Source organism: Mobula birostris, chromosome 31 (genome assembly GCF_030028105.1).
Source record: "Mobula birostris isolate sMobBir1 chromosome 31, sMobBir1.hap1, whole genome shotgun sequence".
Lineage (NCBI taxonomy): Eukaryota > Metazoa > Chordata > Chondrichthyes > Myliobatiformes > Myliobatidae > Mobula > Mobula birostris.
The window spans coordinates 5,698,365-5,713,224 of record NC_092400.1 but is presented as its reverse complement, the minus strand read 5'-3'; the positions used below and the strand labels follow the sequence as shown (position 1 = coordinate 5,713,224).

Sequence of the window (14,860 nt, the reverse complement as noted above, 5' to 3'; positions counted from 1 at the left end):
TCTTTTCACACATGTTGAGTGTATCTAACATCGTCTGCTTTTATTTCAGACTTACAGCACCGGCAGTTGTTTGATTTTCTGGCAGAAGAGAATGTTGACCATAAACACAAGAGGATCTGCAGATGCTGAGAAAGTGAGTTCTTTCAGCATTTTGAAGGAATGTTGACCCACTGATTACCTGCTTTGCCATGGGAAGACTGGTCAGGCTGCTGAGATTGCTGGCGTCTGTGAAGACCATGGTTTGTGGGAAGAGGCTGGTGTGGTACTGCGACAATTCTGGCTTGTGACTGTAAACAGCTGCATTAAAAAAGAGAGTCATTCTAGTAAGTCTAAACACAAAATATTTGTGCTCAACAACATTGCTTGAAGGAAGCTTTTCCCCCTAAATGTACATCTACCTGCCTGCCACAGGTGTTGTTAATTGTTCAGGATTGTCCTGACATCTGCATTGTCTAAGGAGAAGAGGCTCATCTGTTTCCTTATATTTTCTTTGAACACTGTCTTTGTTAATTATAGAAATATTCAATAAAGACAAAAAAGTTTTAGTTGTCTGTCACTCCAGTTTGCCAGCTGCTCTGTCTCTGATCTCCCTTTGGTGCTTCAAGCTGTTCCAATGAAGCCCAGATTAAGCTGAAGGATCAGCACCTCATTTTCCAATTGGGCACATTATCGTCCCCAGGATTCAATACAGAGTTCAACAATTTCAGATAACCAGGCATTCCAGTTTGTGCCAGAACTGGTTAGCCCTGATGAAACATCAATCAGCCATATTGTTATCTCAACACCAAAAAAAATACTGCAAAGGCTGGAAATCTGAAATAAAAATAGAAAATGTTGGAAACACACAGCAGGCAAGGCAGAAACTGAGTTAATATGTCTTGTCAGAAGCCTTTCATCAAAACTAGGAAGGCAAAGGATCTTTGACCTGAAATATTACTTCTGCTTCATGTTCTACTGATGCTCTCTGACTCACTGAGTGTATCCAACGTTTTCAGTCTTTATTTCATATTTCCATGATCTTCAGTTTATATTTGATTTTCAATAGAAATAATGGAATTGGGCAAACATGCTGTTTATGTCACTCGTCTGGCAGTGAGGAGGGGCCCTCCAAGCCAGACAACATATCATCCCCAAAGTACGGTGCACTCAGGGTGGAAGCTGTGGAAACGAAGCATTCACCCACTTCTTGGCAGAATGTGGATTTGCTAAGAGATTGTGTTGGCACATGTACCAAAATACAGTGAAACTGTCTTGCAAACTGTTTATACAGATTAAATCATTACACTGCGCATATGGTAAAACAATAACAGTACAGAATAAAGTGTAAAAGCACCCAAAGCAGTGCAGTGCAGATAATCGATAAAGTGCAAGATCATAACAAGGTGGATTGTGAGGCCAAGGGTGCATTTCATTGTACGAGGTCTTTTCAAGAGTCTGATAACAGTGGGATAGAAGCTATCCTCGAGAATGCTGGCATATACTTTCAATGGGAGAGTGGAGAAGAGAAAATATGCAAGGTGGGTGGGGTCTTTGATTATGTTGCTTAGTTTTCTGAGATAGAAGTATAGACAGAATCCATTGTTGTAGCATGGATGAAATCACTGGAGAGACAGTTACTGGTAGATACAAAGCAGCTTCTTTATTTGACACAACAAGGTACAGCAGGCATCATACGGACAGAGACGCTTTCAGTAGAAAGCTCTGCTAGCCCAATGTGGGCTCGATATTTATTTGCTAAACACAGAAGGCAATCGCTACTTAAAGTTATAAACAATGCATAGACAATGCTTCCTTTTGAAGCTACATACAAAGCATCACACCTCCTAACTCCATCCTTTCCTTCCGATGCCAACATGTCTGGGTTGGTTTCCACAGCCTTTAGAAATGCAAGTTAAATCCACAATACATTTATCTGGCATTTTACGTGCTAACATAGAAGACAATTAATATTTATAAAGTATAGATAATACTGTCTTCAAAACTACAGCATCTGGTCAAACTACGGCGCCAGAAGCACCTGGTATTCACACCTTTTTAGGAAGCGCATTGTTGTGGACTCAATCCACAGTACTTTGTCAAATAGAAGTCTGGTGGCCAAAGTCACTTAAGTGTAAACGAATCATCTACTCAAAAAACTCACTCTAACATCCATTTCCTGTGATGTCATGAGCTCTGTCCACAACGGTCTGCAGTTTCTCGTGGTTTCTGCAGAGCATTTGCCTTACCAAGCTGTTATGCATCCAGGCAGAAAGCTTTCTGTGGTGCATCTATAAAAATTGATAAGAATTGACAGGGACATGCCAAACTTCTTCAGCCCCCTGAGGAAGTGGAGGCATTGGTGAGCCCTCTTGGCCATGACATCAACGTAGGCTATTGGTGATGTTCACACCTAGGAACTACAAGTTCTCAACCTCAGCACCATTGATGTAGAGAGGAGCATGTACACTGCACAACCTCCCCCCAACCTCAACTTTTAACGTCAATTACCAGCTCTTTTATTTTATTGACATTGAGGGAAAGGTTATTGTCACAACACAATGTCACTAAGCTTTCTGTCTCCTTCCTGTACTCCGACTCATTGCAATTTGTCATGCAGCCCATCTGGAAAGCTGGAGATGGAGCTGGAGCAGAATCTGGCTGCACAGTTATGAGTTTACGGGGAGTAGAGTAGGAGGCCGACGATACAACCTTATGGCGCACTATTCACGGTAGAGGTGTTGCTGCCCATCCTTACTGATTGTGGTCTGTTGGTCAGAAAGTCAAGGACCCAGCTGCAGAGGGAGGCATTAACTCCTGGGGTCCTGATTCTTTGCTTGGAGTAATAACATTGAATCAAGAACTGTAGTCATTAAACAATAATCTAGCGTAGGCACCTTTACTGTCCAGATAATCCAGAGATGAGTGCAGGGCCAGGGAGCTGACATCCAGCATAGACCTGTTTTGGTGGTAGGCAAATATCAGTGTGTTGAGGTTGTCTGGAAGGTTGGAGTTGATGCACGCAATGACCAGCATTTCAAAGCCCTTCATGACAGTAGATGTTGGTGCCAAAGGGTGGTGGTAATTGCAACATGTTATCTTGTTTTTCTTGGGTACTAGGATGATAGTGGTCTTCTCAAAGCTGAAAGAGGTTAAAAATGCCAGCTGATCCGCACAGGATCTATGGACCAGCCAGGGAGAGCACTTGGGCCCGATGCGTTCTCTGGAATCACCCTCTGGTCCGATCTTACATCCATGATACTGACTATAGATTCAGGTGCACTGGAGAGTGTCAGGACACTGTTGATATCCCCATTCCCTTCGACTCAAAATGTGCATACAATGTGTTAAGCTGATCAGGAAGGGGTGCGCTGTTTTCAGTGATGCTGCCCGACTTGGTCTTGTAACCTCCTATAGCACGTAAGTCTTGTCAAAGCTGTTGATTGGACTGAGACTTGATTTTGGACTGATTATGTTCCTAGTAACTTTACGGAGGTCATATCTGGATTTCTTATAAAGGTCAAGGTTACCTTTTTTAATGCTGCAGACCCAGACTTCAGAAGAGAATGGATCTCCCAGTTCAGCCATGACTTCTGATTGGGAAACCCCAATTATAGGTGAACTATGAATTGATTAGCAGTGAGAAAGGGGAGGATGTGATCCCTGCATCTACTAGTAAAGTATGGCATGCAAGCACAGACTCCAAATCATACATTTGGGAAGAAAATTACTGACCTATTAGCCAGATTATTGCAATAAATGATATGGGTTAATAGGATCAAGCATCTTAAGGACTTTAAGCCAACATTTAGTCCTTTTCTTCTCCCATCACAACGACGTTGTGGGGAGAGGTGCAGAGTTAGTATTTTAGGTTGACGAGCTTTCATGAGAAGTCTGAAAAGGTTAGAAATAAAATCTGTATTTGCAGGGGGAGCGATAGAGAATAGCTGTGATAAAGTGGAGACTAAGAGAGATGTGCAATATGATCTGCAACATTTTAGGACACAACTTCTATGAGATTACAGCATTATTTCACCTGATGAAATGTTTAATAAATTTCTGTTTCAGATTCACAGATTCCTCAACTACTCCCCTCATTGCATCCATTTCCTCATTGCTTGTTATTGTTTGACTGTAGATCTTGGCCGAAAAAGATAATACATCTTTCCCTTTGAAGGCCCTTTTCGAGGCTGTACACTGCCTCACGAGAGTTGTGTGTTCAATTTGGTACAGCCTGTCTGTCAATGGATCACTGGTCAAAGGCATCTGCATCCACTGGCAGTTGTTAAAGTGGCACAGATCTGTTCACCAAGAATAATGAGACTACAAAATAGCAATGAGGTGGACAAGTGAAAAGGCAAGGTTATCCATGATCTGGCACAGTAGCGACACAAGATAATTATGAGCCTACTGTCAGAGGTTAAAGGATGTTTGTGCTCGGTTCATTGTGCTTGTGGTCAATGCCATACTGTTCTGCACTTCTGTTTATGGTTAAATTCAGTGCAGCTTGTCAAGATTAGGGGAGACGCAATGCACTGCTTGTTTAAGAGGTGAACATTACCACAGTCAGTTTAATGTGTTTGTGCTGTGTGCATAAATAGAATCACAGCCTTTGTCATTGGCAGGTCAGGCAGCATCTTCGGAGGGAGGTGAACAGTCAACATTTTGGGCCAAGACACTTAATCAGGGCTGGAAGGAAAGAGGACAGAAGCCAGAGGTGAAGTGGTGGGGTGGCAGGAGTGGGGGTGGGGGAGGTGTGAGGGGGAGGAGCACGATGTGAGACGGGAAAGTTTCCTCTTCCCTTTATTTCATTGCCTTCACCTTCAGCCCATTTCTCTTTCACCTATTACCTTCCAGCTTTTCACATCATTCTCACCCCGCACCCCCCCCCATCCATCTACCTACCTTCCCTTCTCACCTGGATTCACCTATCACCCACCAGCTCATGCTCCTCCTCCTCCTCCACCGCTCTTATCCTGGCTTCTGTTCTCTTCCTTTCCAGTCCCGATGAAGGGACTTGACCCTAAACGTAGACTGTTTATTTTCCTCCATAAATGCTGCCTGACCAGCTGAGTTCCTTCAGCATCTTGTGTCCATTGCTCCAGATATCCAGCACCAGCAGTCTCTCTCATGCCTTAGGAGTGCCTCAAGACAGCATTGTCATTAAATGAGATCACTGCTCAACCTATTAATAAGAAGGAGTTAGCATCTGGTGTGGTACAGCTGAATTCTCCCCAATGTCTGGAGTAATAATTAACCCTTAACCAGCATTTCTAGAAATAGTTACCATTGCTACTTGTGGTGATGTAACTCTGCTCAATCTAATTGCAGCATTTACTATATTTAAAAACTAATTAAGTGTACAACACTTAAGGGTATCATGAGTTTGTGGACGGTGCAATACTAATGCAAGCTTTTTCATTTTTTAAAAGTAATGAATGAGTTGAAGTTTTTGCAATGGTTCAGTGGGTGAAGTTATGTGCTATCCAAACCAGAAAGTGAGGTGAGGTGGTGGTACTTAAGGTTGGTCATTGTTCTCTACAGAATTTGTTAAACTAAGTTTAATAACCTAAGGATTGGAAAGGGAAAAACTAGCCAAGATTTTCCACCTGAAACCACATTTTAAAGATGTTCTAGAATGAAACCCTTGTTCTTTAGCCGATTTGCCCATCTATATTCTAGTGAATCTCATCAGGGATTTCCATTGGTAAAATCTTTCACCTGAAGTGTTGATTAATTAGACAAGTAGATTACAAGAAATTGGGGCAGGACACTGAGTCTCTTGAACTGCTCCACCTTTCAATCACTGATCTGATCATGGCCTCAGTTCCACTTTCACCCCCAATTCCCATGACTGTTTACTCTCCTAAAGATGATCTCTGCTGTGAACAGATTCAATGAGTTGTGGAGGAACACACACAAACTACTGGAGGAACTCAATTCAGGTCAGGCAGCATCTACGGAAAGGAATATATAGTTGACGTTTCAAACTGAGATTCTTCATCAGGTCTGGAAGGGAAGGGTGAAGGCACTTCCCTGAGCCTGACCTGCTGAGTTGCTCCAATGTTTTGTAGGTATTCATCTGGATTTCCAGCATCTGCAGAATCTCTTGTGTTTATTCAATGCTCATACTTGTCTGCTTTCTGGAGTACAGAAGTCCAAAGATTCACTATCTTCCTGGAGAAGAAATCTTCCCTGATCTCCATTTTAAATGCACGGCACCCCTACAAGGTTGCCTCTGGAGGGGAAACATACTCTTAGCATTTATCTTGCCAAGTCCCCTCACAATATAATGTGCCTCAATAAGATCTTCTCGTTGTTTTACATCCCAGTGAATATTGATCCAACCAGCTCAACTTTCTTAATGGAAAATGCCTTCATCCCAGGATCTACCTCGGACTGCTTTCAATGAAAATAAATTCCTCCTTAAGTAGAGAGGCCAAACCTGGCTAAAGAAGAAAAGCCAGGATGCCATCTTACTGTTCTTTGATATCCCTATGTTCAGTTACATAAAATAACCTATGTGCAAACCTTGTTGAATCTGAAGGTGCGGGAAACCTGCACCGCACTACAGGTCAAACAGTGGTGCAGCTGGTAGGGCTGCTGCCTCACAGCATCAGAGACTCTTAACCTAGGGTGCTGTCTATGTGGAGTCTGCATGTTCTCCCTGTGACAAAGGTGTGCCAGCTGGTGTGTTCACTGGCCATTGTAAATTATCCCTGCTGTGGAAGTTAGTCGTAGCGTCTGTGAGTGGTTTATACAAATGGGGAAAGAGTATAAAATGTCAGAGTAGGATTTGTATAAAACGGGTGCTGGATGACGGTGCGGATTTAGTAAGCTGAACGGCCTGTTTGCGTGCTGTATCTCTCGATGAGCTGGCTGCTGTCAGTAAACACTTAAAAACCTACAAGTATCTTCAGCTCGCAGGCCTCCCAATATAAACAATACCCCTGGATTTGGGAAGTATAGCAACTCCCAAGTGTTCCTTCCTGTCCATAATGCCAATCATCCCAAGAGCTAAGAATGCAGAGGAAATATTCTTATTTGGCTGTTAGTTCTTTTATGGGCTGAGTATACAGTGTTGTTAACAATTAGCAATTCTTTTGCCATCAACAAACCACACTCTACAGAAAGCAGAGACATCAGCCTCTGAGTGTTCACTCAATTTGGAATAGCACAAACTTTGAAATGGGGAATTGGAAAAGTGGGATGTGGATTCAAGGAGTGCCACAGAGAAAATGGGAGTGGAAATATAAGACATAGGGATAGAATTAGGTCATTCGGACTACTGAGACTGCTTTGCCATTCGATCATGGCTGATTTATTCTCCCTTTTAACCCCATTCGCCTGTATTCTCCCTGTAATGAGGAGGACCACAGAGTGATGAAGCAAGGACTTGGAACCATGAAGCATAGAGTTGGATCAGGCAGACCAGGAGGGGGAGATGGGCTATTGGGCCGATGTGGGTCACAAACCGTGAAATTGGGGCCATTTTTTTTTACCCATTTCTAAACACCAATATGATAATCACAAAATGTTCATCAGCCTTCCTTTCTCACACCGAGAGATTGCTCTTCCATCCATACAAAGCTCCAGTACTGTGTGAATTTGAGAGTTCCGATTTCTTTTTCCGTTTTCAAATGCTTATTTATCATGTTTGGCCGGTACCACAATAAGGGCCGTGCTACACATGACTGAACATTGTCCATGCTCTGCCTCTGACATCATACAGCTGACACATTGCTCCTTCCCTCTTCACCCTGTATCCTGGTCCTTGTCTTGCTTTGCTGCACACATTTGGTCGGCATGCACTGACTCAAAGTGAAGCTTTGGAAAGGCTATTTCCAAAGGATATAGACGAAACTGATTACCCTATACATATGAAACCACAAATAGGTATCAATGCCATTCAGACACTCATGTCCAAGCTCTACTGAGCTTCACTTTGCAGGTGACTCCAGAGATACTTTTTGACACAAAAGAAGCATTTAGCAGCATTAATGGAGAGAAACGAACAGTCAATGTACTGGGTTGAGAGATTTCACATGGACTTCAACAGTCCAGATGAAATACCACCTGTTCACTTCCTTCCATTTCTGCCACCCGACCTCCTGAGCTTCTCCAGTTTGTTATGTGTTGCTCCAGTTTCCAGCATTTGAAATCTCTTAGGTTTCCAAAGATAGTTTGTTCACCAATTGTTATAATACTTTTAAAAATAATTGAATTAATGACCGAGCAAAGAACTATCTGAAGTTATTTTGCATTGCCACTGGCTGATGTGCTAAAATTTAATAATAAAGCATTTGTTGCAATTTACAGTGTATTGACAGAGAAGCCCCAGGGGGTCAGTGTATCACAGAAACATTTGTCTAATTTAGTGGCTGCTCTCCTGCCTTTCCTAGGGAGTGTAAGTTAACTGTAAATTACTTATTTGCATTCCATCTGGTGGAGATTAACATGCGATTAAACTATTTATGCTCTTCCTATTAGTATTTTTGTGGAGGTACATGATTTAAATAGAGGTTTTCTAAATAGCTTAACAGGATTTTAAGGGGAGGAATACATATTGATCATTTAAAGCAATCGATGATCATCTCTCACTAGAAAGAGAGAGGAAGCATTCATTTTTGGCAAGCAAAAGAATCCATTTTACATTATACCCAACAACTAATGTGACAACAAAATACCATTAAACTAACAGCCCTTCATAATTGAATATCTAGTTATTTAAATCTTCATTGTGACAGATGTCACATGTGAAATAATATTTGTACAATAATGTAGTGTGTTTAATATTTCAGTAATATTTGAGTAATATTGTAAATATATTGAATGATTAAGCATTCTTTATTGGTTACGTAATTCATTATGGGTTATATGTAAGAAGTACATGAATGGCATACGTCATTATGTCACCACATCATATGTGTGCAACTCACTAAAGCAAAACAAAATAAGACAAAATTCGTACCGGCTCCCATGTCTTTGTTTCAATTAGTTTTTCGAGTTACAAAACAATACAGTGGTGACAAGGAAGTTTTAAAACAAACTCAAGACAACTACCTACCTGTAGAAGCACAGCGAGATGTTTGAGTTAAAAAGAAAGCACAGACTCAAAGTGAAGCTTTGGAAAGGATATAGACGAAACTGATTACTCTACACATATGAAACCACAAATAGATATCAATGCCATTCAGAAACTCATGTCCAAGCTCTACTGAGCTTCATTTTGCAGGTGACTCCAGAGATACTTTTTGACACAAAAGAAGCTAGCTTTTTCTTTGGAAGTGGGAGAGAGAGAGGAACTCAAGTTTTTTTTAAAAAAGGCAGAAAATAGACATAATTCATGGATTCATAAACAGTAAGTAAAAAGCAGAAATGGCTGGCTACATCAGAAAGATAGCTGTGTTCAACTGCACAACAGTTAACTGGATGATGTATAATGAATGAATTGAAAAGTATTTTGAACCAAATTAAGAAATCAATGACAAACGAGTGCCATTGTTGCTAAATGTAATAGGTGGAAAATAATACAGTTTGTTTAGAAGTGTGATGGCTCCAACCAAACTGGCCAAAATGAGCTTTGCTAACATGAATATAGTGTAGGAACATTTAGAACCAAAACCATTGTTGATTACAGAACACTTTAGGTTTCATAAGTGGTATCAAAAAGAAGAGGAGTGCATTTCAGCTTATGTGGCTGAATTGAAGAAATTGTCTGAGCATAGTCAGTTTAGTGATAGGCTTAATAATGCACTGATAGATCATTTAGGCTGTGGAATCTCACAAGAAAGCACTCAAAAACAGTTTCTAACTAAAGTACAACTCATATTTAAGAGAGATGTTAGAAATCACTGTATCAATGGAAACAGCAGACAGAGACACAAATAAGTTGCAGTCAGGAATGAAAGTGAGCATGAACAAAATTGCAACGTCTGAACAGAAACCAGCCTGGCCAAACAAATTGTGTTACTTTCTGGCAGAGGGGTTACATACACTAGACCAATGCGGGTTTAAAGATGAAACTTACAGAAAATGCAGCAAAGTAGGACGCAGACAAGGAGCATGTCGGGTAGACAAAAATAAATGGACTGCACAGGGAAGAGAAAAAGATAAAAAGAAGAGTTAAGATGCAGTTTCAAAAAGAGCACTAATCCGGATGTTGTTGATAAAAAATCTGATAATAATGGAAGCAACACAGGACTAGGTAGCCTTGAGATTTACAGTGTAAAATCTAAGCATCTTATACTAGAAGTGAACAACAAATTAATTGAAGTGGAATTGGACAATGGCTCATCTGTTTCAGTTATTCCACTAAATTAATTTGAATGCCATTTCAAAGATACAGAACTGAAGCCTGCAGATATCCAACCAAGAACTTATTACACTGGAGAAGAGATAACTCTTGTAGGAATGACATTCATAACAGTGAGATATAACAAACAACAAGCCACATTGGGCATGTATGTGGTAAAAACAGGAGGGCCAGCGTTGTGGGGCTGTGACTGACTGAGATAACTACAACTTCATTGGAGATCCATCCACCACTTGCACGCCTCTTCCCCTGCAATAGAGTCAACTGAAAGCAAATTATGAAAGGTGCTGGATGATGCCACAACAGTATTTGAGGATGGCATTGGAATACTCGGACACTTCAAGGGTAAAATTAAAATGCCACACCTAAGTTTTGCGAAACCCATCCTGTTCTTTGTACCGTCTGTGATAAAGCAGCCGGAGAGCTAGATCACATGGAGGATGAAGGAATTCTTTCCAAGGTTGAGTAGAGCCCATGGGCAATTCCAGTAGTCCCAGTGACCAAGAAGGGTATTTCTGTCAGGATCTGAAGTGAACCATCAACCAAGTAGATCAATTTTTTTTCTGCCCAGGGCAGAGGATTTTTTTTTTACAAACCTTTCTGGAGGGAAACACTTCAGTAAAGTGCAGTTAGCTGAGTCCTACCTACAGATGGAGATGGAAGAAGAGTCCAAAGTGCTTCTCACCATAACCACTCACAAAGAGCTTTATCAATATTATAGGCTGATTTTTTTGAGTAGTGCCTACACCTGCACTCTGGTAGACAGGTACTGCAGGTGTTATATAGATTACATCACTTTTACCAGTGAGGATGACAAGAAAAATCTCCAAAATCTCAAGACAGTGTTAAAAGGATTAGAAGTTCATGGGTTCAGAGCATGATGCAACAAATGTGAATTCTTTAAACCAAGCATCACTTACTGTGGGCACACCATTGACGCACAAGTGTGCTGAGAAAATTTAAGCAGTGATGAATGCCCCAAGGCCAAATGATGTGTCACAGTTGTGGTCCTTTTTAGGATTTGCCAACTACTGTAACAGATTCCTGCCAAATCTGGCTACTGTGCTCCACCCCTTGAACCAATTACTACAGATCAGGAAGACATGGCAGTGGACAAGCAGTGTGAGGTGTCTTTCCAAAAGGTAAAGGAAACAATGACGTCAGACACTGTACTCCCACATTATGATTCACACCATCCAGTGAAGCTTGCCTGTGATGCCTCGCCTTATGTTATAGGTGCAGTCATGTCACAAGTTATGAATTATGAAAGTGAATGCCCCATAGACTTTACACCACTTTCCAGAGAAAAAAATTATGCACACTTTACAAAGGTGCCTTAAGTCTGGTTTGAGGTGTAAAATGTTTCAACCAGTACCTGTATGGGAGAGAGTTTACCCTCTTTACTAACCATCAACCACTAGTGTCCATTTTCAATCCACAGAAGAGTGTTCCACTAACAACAGCGGCAGGAACGCGGAGATGGGCTCTGTTTCTTGGAGGACACAATCACAAAATCAAACTCAGAGGACATCTTAAGATTGAATGCAACAGGACAACTAACCACAGAAATGCTGATGGATTGTCCTGTTTACCCTTGGAAAGGGTCATATTAGAAAAATTTACAAAAGGACACTACTCTGGACATAATCTCCCTAATACTAACCAAAAGTCTCCCCATTGCAGCAGAGGTGATACAAAGGGAAACCTGAAAGGCCGCACACTAACTCAGGTCTACGTGGAAAGCTAAACTGGCTGGAATGTGCAGCAAAATCTCCAATTACCCAATTTTTACCAGTCCCAGAATGAATTTGCCCTTGATGGGGGTTGCTTTATGTGGGGATTGAGAGCTGTTGTACCATCCAAGCTGAGAGCTAAAGTGTTGGAAGAGCTACATGCCAGTCATCTTGGGCATGGTCAAAATAAAAGTGTTGGCTGGAAACTTTGTCTGATGGCTTGAGATAGATCAGCAGATCCAGCAGCTTGCCATGCACTGTTCACAGTGCCAACATGTCTGAAAGTGCCAAGAGCAAAGCCTCTCCATCCCTGGGAATGACCTGCATTGCCCAGGCAAAGGATTCACATGAATTTTATCGTACCATTCGCGGGCACACATTTTTGGTAGTAGTGGATGCAGCTAAAAATTGGCCAGAAGTGTTCACAATAGCTTCCACTACAGACTCGCACACTGTCAATGTGCTCAGAAGCGTCTACTCAAGGACTGCTATTCCAGAACACTTAGTCCGTGACAGTGGGCCACAGTTTGTAGCAGGACATTTTCAGTCATTCCTGAAAATGAATGGAATAAGGCATATTACATCTGCACCGTACCATCCAGCTTGGCGGAAAGGTTTGTCCAGAGTTTAAAGAAGGCACTGTGAGTAATGTCAGCAGAACACACAAGACTGACACTGAATCAGAAGCTCACCAATTTCCTCCTTACATATTGTAATGTAACACACTCCACACCCAACAACTCACCAGCTATACTGTTCCTGGGTCATCCCTTGTGCTCACATTTGGATCTCCTCAAACCCAGTCTCAGAAGGAGTAAGCAGGACAAACAGCTGAGACAAATTGAGGGTTCCTCAAACAAGGAGGTCCAATGTTTCACCTCTGGACGAGCAGTCCTGGTGAGGGACTACAGAGGTGATCAAATGTGCGGACTTGGAAAGATTAAGATCAGAACTGGACATTGGAGATTGCATCTGATGTCAACTGGAGATGGCACATTATTCATTTGTGGAAAGTAGAGTCAATTGTTAGAGAAGAAAGATGGTCTGAGCGGTTAGAATCACTTCCCGCAGTCCCAGAGTCGACTCCTACAACCAGCATGGAGGAGGCTCCAGAACCCGAGATTGTTTCACAGCCACAAGTCTCTCCTAACGAGCAGAGTAACCCCCCCCCCCACCCCTCGTCAGGAAAGACATTATCCCACAAAAATAAAAAATCCTTCACAGCAATTAAATCTTTAGGCTCGAATGGGACAATTTAAAATTTACTATGCCGTGGATATCTAATTACATTATGTATAGTATATGAGTAGAGGGCAATACATTACATATTTGAGTTGAGATGCATTCTATATTGAGTTGGAGTTTATAGCTAAGCAGGGAGGAGTGTTGTGTATTTAATATTTCACTAATATCTGAGTAATTTTGTAAATTGTAATATTGTTTGATTAAGCATTCTTTATTGTTTACAGAATTTATTGTGGGTTATATGTAAGAAGTATGTGAATGGCACACGTCATTACACTACCATGTACATGCCTCACTAAAGTAAAACAAAGATGACAAAACGTGTCCCGGCTCCCCTGTTTTTCTTTTGATTAGTTTTTGGAGTTACAAAGCATAACAAGTAATTACAAGACCTTTTGTTCTATATCAGTTTTATCAGTTGCTTTAGGAAAAGGAACACTGCCTACCAATGTACATAATTAAAAATGGAAACACTGTTGTTGTTTGCAGAACTGTTCTTTAACTTACAGATCCAGCTCCTGACACCACCCTCTAGACTATAACCCCTTCAGGTTACCATGTTCCAGACCTCACTGATCTACAGATCTTCTCTACACGGACTCCAATGTCCCAAGATGGCACTGAGCTAAGTCGCCATCAAGGTTGCAGCTCACACTTAGTTGTTTTTAGGGTTTATTTTTTGTAGATTCGTAGGAAAGGTTTGGGGATAGAGAGGGGAGCTAGAGATCAGGTTCGGATTTAGGGACAGGGATGTGGGGAATTAGTGATCAGGCCTGAGTCTAAGCCTCTGCTCCTCATTTGAAGGCAAGTGACATGGATGTGGTTGGATGTTGGACCGGCTGACCACTGAGGATGTGGGAGCCCCTAGGTACGTGATTCAGCAGGACCAGGGTTGGCCTAGTATTCAGGACCCTGTCATCGGACAGTCCAGAGCTCAAGGCCTGGAGTTCTGGTCCAGTGTCCTCATTCATTATCAGCAAGCCCTAGGTCGATACTGCAGATGAGGGCCGAAGGTCAGTCGGAAATCTAGGCACAATGACCAGAGCCCCGAGTCTGCGAATCTATGGTCGTCTGCTGGAAATGTCCAAGTCCCATTGTCTGGGAGTCTGAGTCCACTGGAGGCTGGAGGCCGAAGTGGCCTGTCATGGAGTTCAAAGGACTGTGTAGGGAGGACTGGGGCTTGCTTCACTGTTGTTGCTTGGTACGTTCGGTTTTGTTGTGTTCTGTGTTGCTCTGTCGGGCTGTATTGGCACCGGAATGTGCGGCGACACACCAGCACATCCTCGGATGTGTTGGTCATGAACACAAACACTGCATTTCACTGCATGTATGTGAATCTGAACTTCAGTCCCTGACTGCACACAGCGACGAATCTTCCAGACTGTAGCGGAAACGACACTTCAGGTAATTTGAGGCCCCACACACACAACATTAGGGTGACCCAATCATGCCACTCTGTTTTGGAACAGTATTCTCATTCTGCAAACTTTCTGGTGTAGCTGGAAAGTAGAAACAACCAGCTGTACTGTACTTGTGAAATGCAGTCATTCCTCTAACAGAGCACATGGGAGACTTCCCAAGCCGCCACATT

At 42.0% G+C, this 14,860-nt stretch overlaps 1 protein-coding gene across 2 annotated transcripts in view; it reads right to left on the bottom strand.

Moving 5' to 3' along the window:
• The window catches only part of LOC140190675 (hepatocyte nuclear factor 1-alpha-like), a 222,847-nt gene that overhangs the window by 42,570 nt on the left and 165,417 nt on the right, over positions 1 to 14,860 (bottom strand). For both annotated transcript variants that reach the window (XM_072247446.1, XM_072247447.1), the window contains exon 8: positions 179 to 297. In XM_072247446.1, coding sequence (XP_072103547.1) covers positions 179 to 297 — 119 coding nt within the window. The remainder of the gene's footprint in view (positions 1 to 178; positions 298 to 14,860) is intronic.